Genomic DNA, 12,018 nt, shown 5'->3' on the forward strand with positions numbered 1-12,018 from the left:
ATATTTAGTTTGACCATGTCTTACAGAAAAACTGCTTTATTGTATGGTGACAAAACTCAACCTCAGACAATAAAACTAAGCCTGACAATACAAAATGTTCAATGTTATGTCACATAAAGAGTAAACTTATTGTAACCTTTCACAAAAGGGCACATCTAAAGTGCAAGCTGATTCAATTAGAGTGGAAAACAGCTCTCCAATCAGAGAGTTCAAATTACAAACATATTTAAATTGTGTCACTCAAAATGATTTACAGAAGTACATTCAAAATCTTACATTCAAAAAAAGTACAATCACTCTCAACAAATATTTTGTACCATTTGCACATTCATGTAATTATTTTTGCACCCTATATGGCAGTGGTTTTTAATCCTGGTCCTAAAGACCCATATTTTGTATGTCTTCCTTACACACTTGATTCAGATCATTGACTCATCAGCAGAGAGCTTTATCAACCAAACTGAGCGTGTCAGATAATAGAGGCATACCAAATGTGCAGTGGGCCCCCAGGATCAGGATTGAAATCACTGCTATATGATATTAAGAGACATTTACTATTGTTGGTCACTGGTTTGTTATGGCCAGGATGAACGGTGGTGCAGGTAAGAGTCCATCAGAGCTGTAGATAGGGCAGGCTTTAAATTTACAAGGCCAGTCTGTCCAGAGATAACGCACTGCAGTAATATCAGCAGCTGGACATTTTGGTGTAGATACATGGACATAATTAATGCCATGTTTTACAATGACAACAGGCAACCATTTGTCATCTGACTCACACGTCTTATCCTCAGAGCAGCAGATCTATGGTAAAAAAAGATAAAAATGAAAACATTATCAGTTAGTCAAGGTCAGTTCAAAAGAAGCATTCTCACTTCAAACTTAAAACTGGCCTTTGTTTGAATGTATATTTTTTTAAATCATAATTTTCAAATTGAATGAACGCATGTGAAGGTGATCTTACCTCAAAAAAACCATCATCGGCAATGGCATTAATACCCTGATTGAACACAATGCAAATGAAATCCTGTTTGAGCATGGCACGAGTAGGGAAAGGTCCTTGGAAAGATACATTTTTCTCCCCATAGGCGACAGCTCTTGCCCCAAGCACAAGTCTGTATGCCACATCCTGTTTATCCTCCGGGTGGATACTATTATACCCACCAAAAAAAACCAACAAATCAGCACTTACATTAAACTATTTGAATAACACTTTAACCACAGTTTGTGCTCCTCCTCACCTGCCCCAGGGGGACCTATCATCAGGTACGTCAATAGCAACAGCCATAAAGGTGTTCTTCATGCGCTCATTAGGGGCATAGCCATAGTCTGCGGTCTGATGCCAGCGTATTTCTCTGAACCCATCTTGTGTATCGTTTTCACGACATGTGCTTAGCTAGAAAAGTATATAGAATACAAGTATTGATGATTCATGGGTCTTGTCAAAAGTATTGTTAAGATATATCTCTTCCATTACTGACTATTCAGTGGCACCTGTACAAATCCAAATGGGAAGTCTAGTGGAGTCTGGCCATCTGAGCCTTCATGGAAAGCCATCCTCCAGTCGTCAATCATCACAGGGAAAGTGCAGTTGTATTTATCCCTGTTATAGTTTGTATTAGCCTCACCTGAGATAAAAAGCAAAGTAAAAATAGCAAGTCTTTGCATGTTATAATTGATATACAGCGCTATAATTCTTCACCTGAGAATTAATACCTTGGTACCATATGGCTCCTGTTATGGTCATGTTGAGTAATGGATGAATCATGGCATTCCAGAGCACTGAACTGTCCCATTTAGCAGAGGCGTTCTCCAACATGATAGTGTCTACAGGTAAAATACTATGGGGAATAGTGCAGGAAATTCAGGTACAGAAGATAAACATGTAAAATGAGAAGTAATTCAACTACTGTACTGCACCAACTTTTTTATTTATTTATTTTTTACTTATGTAGGTCAATGATGTATAAGAGTGTATAAGAAAAAGAAAATTAAAAATGTCATTCAAATGTGATACTAGCTACTTGTTACTACTATGTACTACTTGTTATACTACTTTTTGGTTTCATATAGTTTAAAAAAAACTGTTATATTATTTCCAGAAACAGATTAAATTGAATCATCATGCAGTGCATCTTTACATTTTGAATACATGAGTGTGCACATCTTAATCTTTATTAAACATATTTCCCAGGTAGGTTTTTTTAATCACAAATTATTTTAAAATCTGATCGTACCTTGCCTAGTCAAAAAATGTTCAAATTATATGATATTTTTACATACTTATTGACCATTACACAGTCATAATGGTCTGCAAGGGTCCTTTTTCATATATATAAAAAGGAAGTCTCTTATGCTCATTTGGCTGCATACAGTAAAAATAGTAATATTGTGTAATATTACAATTTAAAATATCTTTTCTATTTTAATATATTAAAAATGGCATTTATTCCTGTGATGGCATACATTTTCAGTAGTCATTAATCCACCAGTGCGATATGATGTTTCAGAAGTCATTCTAATATACTGATTTGATGCTCAAGAAACATCTCTTATTATTATCAAATGATGAAAACAGTGCTGCTTAATATTTTTGTGAAAACTATTTTTTCAGGATTCTTTGAAAAAAAGAACGTTTAAAAGAGCAGCATTTACAGTATTTGAAATAGAAATCTTAATACAGAACATGATAAAGTATTGTAAGTACTGGCATTGTACCTGTTCACCAATCCACACTTGTGAAGTGCCCTTGGGGATGACCAGGCCTCCACAGGTGTGCCTCCCCAACTTGAGTGTACTAGCCCTATCGGATACTTCAGTGTTTTGTAGAGATAGCGACCAAAGAGCCAGCAAACTGCAGAGAAATGGCTGAATTTCTTTCCGCCAAGCAATTCTTGAACAATGAAAACAAAAAAAAAACAACAACAAGAACAGCTGCTTATTTCTTCAGGAAAAAGTATGTTATGCATACATTTTACTAACAGGTTTTCACTGTCCTCTGGAGACAAAAACAGATTGGACATCACCCTTAAGATAAAACAGGAATGCAACAAATATCTCATTAGCTTGTGTTTCAGACCATATTCCATACCTGCTGTTGGCTGGGACCAAGGAACTTCCACTCTTGCAAGATCAATTAGTTCCTCATCACTCTGCTCCAAGGCAGCCTGGAAGATCCTCACATCAGGGAACTTAGAAGCCAAGGCCAGCTCCTTTGTTGCATTAATCACCTTTCGAAGAACGAGTGACATTCATGTGTATTACAACACACATGAAAATAGAGGAATAAGCATATCAAAGACTTTGAGTCAAGAGATATTCACTTACTTGACCAACAGTGAATGCCATGTTACTTTGTCCGCTACATAACCAGGTGTCTCCAAAGAGCACATCTGTGAGTGTGATTGAGCTATTAGTTGTACTCTGAGATGCAGTCAATTTGTAGGGTCCACCAGCCTCCACAGGTTTGAGAGTTGTGCGCCAAATACCTGTGAGACATTAAATTCAGAATGCACCGTTATTGTACTGAATTCTTTCAAGTGGATATTAACTAAATGATACATTTTTCACAGAAGAACCTAAGTCATACAAGGTTTGAAATGACGAGAGTCTGAGCAAATAACAGAATATACTGTACATTGTTTGATGAACTCTTCCTTTAAAGCAGACTTCACTGGAAAATATTATTTGTGTAACTGCTACTTACCATTGATAACAGCAGTAGAGTGTGCAGAGACTTTGTGAGGTCCTGACAATGACACCACAACCGTGGCACCTGTCTGTCCAAATCCCCACACGACTGCTTTGGCTGGGGCCTTCTGCAGAACCATGTGGTTCCCATAATAAGAAGAGAACCGAAACACTTCTGCTGGGAATACAAGGAAATGAGATTAAGCTTTATGATACGATTGTTTTGTAGTGATGGGGAAATCCTACTGATTCATGTGACTTGATTCTGCAAACAGTTCATTTCAAACAATCCAGGCGTTTGAAGGATGCATCTGGCAGTAGACCTTAGCTGCCACGTTATTAAGCGCCATCGAAGACCATCTCAATTTGAAGGATCCTTGGAAGGGAGCCTTTGTTTTGCGTCCTTCATTCAGCATATTTTCAGGAATGAATTGAGTGCATCATTCACATCCACCAATCCTTTCAATATATTTCAGTTATATATTTCAACATTTTGATAAAAGTGGTTTCCCACACCTTTAATTGTATTCTAATGCCATGACCACAGGGCGGAAACCTTTAGGATGTAGCCAAGCAGACTTATGTGTCTTTCAGGTGGAGTCAGAAATATTGTAATTATGTAATTATGAGTTCAAAGCACATGACTGACGGAGTGAAATTGTATTTACAAGTGAGAATCACGGAACTCTAGATGATACATAAGTCGCTGAGTTGTGATGGAAGGGGCATGTTGAACTTGAAACATTGTGGAAACATTAATCTATAATACAGAGAATATAATATCTATATATCATCTAGTAAGCAATGAGCAGAAAGAAAATCTACATTGAATCCTAGTGAATTTATTACATTTCGAATTTATTTGATTGAAATACAGCATACAAAATTATTTTCATCATTTTGAACTATAAAAATATTGTAAACCATAACAATGTACCCAACATAGTTGATGGGCAATTAATAATAATCCTTGACAATAGGTCACTTAAGATCAAATACCGAAAAATGAAGAGGACATTTACCGTAACGTGTTCAAAATGCTACAGAAGAAAATTACATCCCATGGTCACAAAGTTTTATGATAAACTGTTTTTTTTTTCAGGAGAGTGGTTGGTTAGTAAAATAGTTGACATAATTTTTGTGGACATGAGTAAATGAAATAGTTTCTAATTTAAAAGAAAATTCCATTTAAGCTATATTTTTCTAAGGTATTTAGATTGTACAAAATAACTGTAATGCAGATAAAAATATTTTTAACATTGTCCCATTGGGACGCGTGGCCTTTTGATATGAACAAAACATCACTTTTGTATTTTCCCAAAATGTGTTGCTCCAGTAATGTTCATGTCTTCTTCTTCTTGGTTTTTAATGGCGGCTGGCACCAACGCAAATAGGTGCATTACCGCGACATTCTGCTCCAGAGTTTTAAATTCTATTTAACAACCCCGTCTCTCTTATAAAATCAAATACTTTACAATTGATTTCACTTGCCCATTTTATTAAAACCTTAAAATTAAGATGAATTCCATTTTTTCTTATTTCTACTATCCATTTCTCCTCTTTCTTGTTCATATTTGCTACATTCAAGAAATACATGAGGTATTGTTTCTTCAACATGACATTGTTCACATAACCCATTTGGATGCTTCCTTGTTATTTAAAATTGTATTTTTTTTTTTTATTAGACATTAAAGACATAACATGCAACATTCACAACTTTAAAGGGGTCATATGATGCTGCTAAAAAGAACATTATTTTGTGTATTTGGTGTAATGAAATGTTTAAAGTTCAAAAAAACATCCAAAAAGATAATACAATTAAAGGAAGGGGTTTACATTACATGGAAATAAAAACAAACAAACAATAATAATACTTAAAGAAAAAAAAGACAGCATATATCTATTCAATTTTCAAGTAACTTCAACTCTTTAGCGAATAAAAATCGTATATCTAAATTTTTGTTATCAATACATTGGAGAGACTCAAAATACGAATGAAAATCAGTCATAAAGACCTTCAAACAGGGTTTAGAACCATTTCTTTTACTTTTATGAATATGAAATTTACCAAATAAAATCATTAGATTCATCATAAAATTGACAGATGCATTTTTTGATTCAAAATATAAGATAAACATCTTTGGATGTTAATTCACAATTATAACCAGATTTCTGTTGAATATATATATAGATCAATTTTCCCAGAATTTTTTGGAATGGTAACATAAAAAAAAAGATGTAGAATTCTTTCTGGCTGATCTGAACAAAACGAATTTTTTTCACCAATATCCATACATTTTTGATAAAGTATAGTTACTAACATAAATATTATGAAGTACTTTCAGATGTATTTCCCGAAGTTTGTTAGATATACAAAACCGAAAGGGAAGAAGCCAAGCTTGTTTCCAAATAATCTCTGGAAAACAAATGTTCCAGAAAAATTTCCCTCTAGGCTTAATAGATATTTTTTTCATAAAATAGATTTCTAATACATTTATTTGTGCATTTTTTACTGTTAATGTCCACCCCATTTAAATTAACAATGGGTTCAATTCTACAAATGTTAAGGGACAAGATATGGCTTCTCATTAACATCAATAAACCTGTTGGAATGGCATTTATCACAGAACAATATTCTCTATATTTAATAGGAAATGCCCATTTATACATAAAATTTTCATAAGAAAGCAACTCAGCTGACTGATCAAAAAGGTCAGCTAAAAAAATTAATTCCTTTATCCATCCAACTCTGTAAATAAAGAGATTTCCGGTTAACTGTAAATCTAAACATTATTCCACAAGATTGCTTTATGTGGAGAAAAGTTATGCACATAACATAACTTCCAGGCCTTGAGAGCTTGTTGATAGAAATGAGATAATGCCACAGGCAGTTTGCTAGTCGAGTAATCACACATTAACATCCTTGTTATTTTAAGAGCGCTATTGATTTAGGTTCATATCTTTACGTCATGACGCTAATACGTCAACACGTGATCCATAACAACCCCGCGTGACATGCTGTAAACACATCCCATAAAGCCCTATGTAAGCACATATTACGCGTTTTGCTAACACTTATAAAACCAAGACATTATATGTCTGGCACTTAATGTAAGTAATGTTCTGCTTTCAGTCAAATGCCTGGATCATTCCAAATGCTTATAGTCAGCTCATGCATCGGTTCTCAGCTTATTCATTCGCTTAAAAGAACAACAACAACCACCACAACTACATCGATGCTGCCTCGCCGCATTGCACTTCAGCTTCAGCCAGTCTGAATTTCACATGATGTAAATTTGCACGACACGTTTATGCTGAACTATTTCCTTATTGCTTTCAACCTCAAAAAAACTATTCGTACAGCGTCTGCAAACATGCACATACGCTTATCAAAACCTCGTTGTTAAAAATATATTTATTTCATGTAAATCACTGTATATCAAAAAGTACTGACTTACCTGCCGATAAAACACTGGCAAATGCGCTCAAAAGTAGCGAGAAAGTAACCGTCGTCAGCATCTCTGCAAGTGATTGAAAAGAAGGAAGTGCATTTACTTAAAGCAGGCAGCGTTTACTTTATGATTCAACTAAGTTGTCAAACCGGTCACTTAAAGGGGTCATATGATGCAGCTAAAAAGAACATTATTTTGTGTATTTGGTGTAATGAAATGTGTTTATGCGGTTTAAGGTTAAAAAAACACATTATTTTCCACATACTGTACATTATTGTTTCTCCTCTATGCCCCGCCTTTCTGAAACGTGTCGATTTTTACAAAGCTCATCGGTCTGAAAAGCGAGAAACATCTTTTTATTATCTTGATGCTGTATATGTATATGCATTAATCATGTTGGTACATCTATAAATAACTAAATGTAGGCTAATGAAATAGGCCTAATTATACTAATTTATCTCATATAGCAACCACAATGTTCACAAAGTGTGTGTGTGTGTGTGTGTGTGTGGACACACAGAGAGAGCGTATGTCATATGATACTGTAAACAGAAGTCTTACCATGGCAGAAACTGCCAAATTACTTTAACTCACCCTTCACTTTACAATAACGTCCTATTAGTTAATGCATTAAATAACATTAACTGAGCAATATTTTTGTTACTGTATACATTAGGGCTGTGCGATATTGAAGAAAAATTCCATAACTCATTAAATAATGCGATATTCGATATGCGATACGATAATGCTTAAAGTGCCACATGCTCAGATGAAACAGTTTTACCCAGCTGTTGCTGAGTCAGTTCTGTGAACGTCTATAACTATCTTGTGTCATATATATATATGGTTATTTGTATGTATGTATGTACCAAGTGTTCCTGTAAAACCACAACAAATTCCTTGTGTTTGCGCACACTTAAGTGGTGGATAAAGCTCATTCTTATTCTGATTCTAATAAGAAAGCACCTCTACAATAACTTCTGAAAGTGAACGGTATGTGTTTTACTCAAACATTACATAAAAATGTCATTTTAACATTAGTGTAATCATTTTAATATGAGTTTAGGAACTGAATAATAAAAAGGAAAAATAAAACACTGCTTAGTATTTACTCTTTGAATTCAATATGCACTGATTCTTATTTAAGCTACAAAAGTTATTTAGGTAAGAGCAGTGAGTGATTTTCTCTTTGTCTTTTGTTCATGGCCCCAAATATTGCAAGCTTTAGTGATATGCATATTGCGATATGTACATTTGCGATATTTCGATATATTGCACGGCCCTAGTACACATTAATCTTTATTGATGTTAGTTAATATAAATGCAACTATTCATTGTTAATATTAGCTCAGTTCCACTAAATAATATTAACAGATACTTTTGATTTAAATAATGTATTAGTAAATGTTGAAGTTAACAACAGCAAAGATTAATAAATACTTAAGAAGTATTTAATTGTTAACTAATGTTGACAAATTAAACCTTACTGTAAAGTATTTCTAATATATTTATATTGTCCATAAGAACACAGTACCCTATGTGTGATTGTATTTGATGTTTTCTTTTACACCTTCATAATATGTTCATATTCTACATCATAAACATTTATTTGACCAGTTGTTTATATTCCACTTCACATACAATTTATATATATATATTAAGTCAAGTCAAGTCAAGTCACCTTTATTTATATAGCGCTTTTAACAATACAGATTGTGACAAAGCAACTGAACAGCATTAATTAGGAAAATAGTGTCAATAATGCAAAATGACAATAGTAAACACTCATTTTTCAGTTAAAGACAGTTCATCATTGAATTCAGTGATGTCAACATCCAGCTCAGTTCAGTTTAAATAATATCTTTGCAATCATGTCAACGATATCGCTGGAAATGAAGTGTCCCCAACTAAGCAAGCCAGAAGCGACAGCGGCAAGGAACCAAAACTCCATCGGTGACAGAATGGAGAAAAAACCTTGGGAGAAACCAGGCTCAGTCGGGGGGCCAGTTCTCCTCTGACCAGACGAACCAGCAGTACAGAAAAATCAATATAAGACGTAATAAAACAGACGATGAATAATATTAACAGCAATTATTATATGATGCAATCAAACTTATAGCAAAATGTGGTAGTTCTGTATGTTGTTTCAGGGTTGGCATCATCTGAGGCCATATATTAAAAAAAAGTCTCTTAGGTACTTTTCAGACAAAGCAAATATTGCTTTTCCTTGTTTGAAATTTTCTATGTCAGGCACTGTTTAAAGTATTTCTTACAACAAGCAAGAGATAATGCATAACATTGTTTCAGAGTTTGCTTTAAACTGGTGTACTATGTAAATGCCTTTCTTCAAACCTTATTTTTAACATTGTTTGCTCTCTATTTTATCTAAATCAGTTGTCATAAACTGGAGTGTCTTCAACAAAAACACAAGGAGCAGTCTCGGATGCCATAGTACGTTGGAGATGGCACGAGCGGAGTCCCGTGATTCATCACCAGACCAGGCAAACATCTTCCATTGCTCTATGATCCAGGCCTGACACTCATGTGCCCATTGTAGACACTTTTGGTGGTGGACAGGGGTCATCATGGGCACTCGCAGCCCCATACGCAAACTGCGATGCACTGTGTGTTCTGACAACTTTCTATTATGGCATCAGGACCTGCACCAGACAGTTGCGGGACAGCTTCTTCCCTCAGGCTATCTGACTGCTGAACTGCAACTGATAATGTACAATACAATCAATCAGACTACACCGTGTCATATGCTGTGTATACTGTAAATATCTCTGTGCTACTGCCTAGTGCTCGGCGGTATACCGGTTCATACCGAATACCGGTGTTAATTTTTTCATATTTTATGATATGAATTTTTAAAATACCGCAATACGGTGTATGTCGCTTAAACAACATTCGGAACGTGACACTGTTTGAAAGGGGTCCCTTTTCACGGTGGTGAGGGAACAGCTGTATGTGTTACTAAGCGTGAAAGTGCCGAAACTGAAGCTGTAGTGATGACAAGAACTCATCCACAATATCCACATTGACCGCCACAAATATCCACTGCCCCCTGCCATCAGCTCCGGCGTCTCAGGAGCAGGTTATCTTCAGAGAGCAAGTTACTATGTTTACTTACATACTGAAAGTAACCTCCGATTTTGGAACTGAAAGCTGAGGTTATCCGCTCGCTTATCCTCAAACATACCTGGGTATGTCACATAACCTGCTTTTTGTAATACCCCCCAGGCATCAGCCGCCATGTTGACGTTATCATGTGATCTACGACTTTATAACAAGCGCAACAACTTAAAAGATACGAGCGACAGGTTTAATTGATCTCTCTATAAATATTTTGTTTATGAAATTTCCTAATTTTGTGGCCTTGTTGAAGAAACAGCTGCCCTTTTATTGTGATTGTAGTATAACCAATACATTTTGGGTTGATTTAAATGTTTATATTTTGAAAACATTTCAAAACATGTGTCTTGAGCACAAACGCTCAATAAAGCGGCTTATTTCTTAAAGTTTATTTCTTCAAGGTACTACTATAATATAAATGCATGCATATATTTCATACAGTTTCTGTTTGGGGGGTTTAAAGGGATAGTTCATCCAAACATACAAATTCAATCATTATTTACTCGCCTCCACACTGTTCAATCCTTGTTTTTTTTTTCTGAAGACAAAAGGTGATTTTAGTTAAGTTTGTCCTGCTGGTTTCTGTTCAATACAATATCAGTCGATGGGAGCCTGACTTTCAGAAGCTTCATGACTTTATTTCATGATGCTTTTGAAGCTTCTGAAATTCGGGCTCCACTGACTGATGTTGTATGAACCGAAACCAGCAGGACAAACTTGACCAAACTCACATCCTCAATGTCTTTTTGTCTTTCTCTAGATGTTCTCACTGGCTCTGGGGTCACTGAGGATGAAGAGACCAGAGCAACATCCGGCCCAGATGAGGCAGTAAGGGCAGGTGGAGTGATGGAGTGTCTCATCCATGGCACAGGACCATTTCCAGGATACTGCTGTCGACTCTCCATCCTCAGTGCTCACACCAGTCTGCAGACATTTCAGATCATACAATACAAAGCAGTCATTTTAACAGCACAATGTCATTTGATTTCTGTATTAGAAGGAACAGAATGATCTTACTTTATATTTTTGTTTCAGCAAATGCACAGGAATCAAGAATCGGAAAAGTGCTGTGATATCTCTGTTTGAAATTACAATAATTAAAATAAACTACAACTTAAGATTTAAAAGATGTTTTATTAATTTCTGTAGTATACTCACTGAGAGCCTTTGATGGCAGCATTCCTTCATCAGTCACTCTGCACCAGATAAATACACGTGTGTCTCATCTGTCCTTGTAACATCCAGACAAGAGTCAAGTTACCTCTGTGATATATCTGCTCAATATTGCATTTTACATGTTGTGTTAACTCGCTTTTTATCTAACACAAGTGCTCCACAATTTATCAACAGCACTAATGGACAAATGAAATACACTGAACAAAATTATAAACGCAACACTTTTGTTTTTGCCCCCATTTTTCATGAGCTGAACTCAAAGATCTAAGACTTTTTCTATGTACACAAAAGGCCTATTTCTCTCAAATATTGTTCACAAATCTGTCTAAATCTATGTTAGTGAGCACTTCTCCTTTGCCGAGATAATCCATCCACCTCACAGGTGTAGCATATCAAGATGCTGATTAGACAGCATGATTATTGCACAGGTGTGCCTTAGGCTGGCCACAATAAAAGGCCACTCTAAAATGTGCAGTTTCACATACACATACATTCAAAATGCCATCAATAAAATGTACCTGTGTTCGTTGTCCATAACATATGCCTGCCCATACCATAACCCCACCGC

General features: G+C 35.5%; 1 protein-coding gene across 1 annotated transcript; it reads right to left on the minus strand.

Annotated features, from left to right (window-relative positions):
• Positions 1–7,243, minus strand: siae (sialic acid acetylesterase). The gene is made up of 10 exons (XM_016236982.1): positions 7,146–7,243; positions 3,704–3,865; positions 3,325–3,485; positions 3,089–3,227; positions 2,716–2,890; positions 1,714–1,838; positions 1,492–1,625; positions 1,239–1,393; positions 962–1,148; positions 1–801 (listed from the first exon to the last, which is right to left on the minus strand). Exons 1-10 carry the CDS (start codon positions 7,204–7,206, stop codon positions 565–567), a joined length of 1,536 nt encoding a protein of 511 aa, XP_016092468.1. The 5' UTR covers positions 7,207–7,243; the 3' UTR covers positions 1–564.
• Between the last annotated feature and the right edge of the window lie 4,775 nt (positions 7,244–12,018).

Source organism: Sinocyclocheilus grahami, unplaced genomic scaffold, assembly GCF_001515645.1.
Source record: "Sinocyclocheilus grahami isolate Dianchi unplaced genomic scaffold, SAMN03320097.WGS_v1.1 scaffold503.1, whole genome shotgun sequence".
NCBI lineage: Eukaryota > Metazoa > Chordata > Actinopteri > Cypriniformes > Cyprinidae > Sinocyclocheilus > Sinocyclocheilus grahami.

What these genes read in the sequence shown, in the direction of transcription:
- siae (XM_016236982.1), bottom strand. Translation starts at nt 7,206, where the DNA reads ATGCTGACGACGGTTACTTTCTCGCTACTTTTGAGCGCATTTGCCAGT. An exon ending in AAGTGTGGATTGGTGAACAG is followed by an intron (nt 1,839 to 2,715) that starts GTACAATGCCAG and finishes TATTCCCCATAG; the next exon opens with TATTTTACCTGTAGACACTA. An exon ending in GATAGGTCCCCCTGGGGCAG is followed by an intron (nt 1,149 to 1,238) that starts GTGAGGAGGAGC and finishes TGGGTATAATAG; the next exon opens with TATCCACCCGGAGGATAAAC.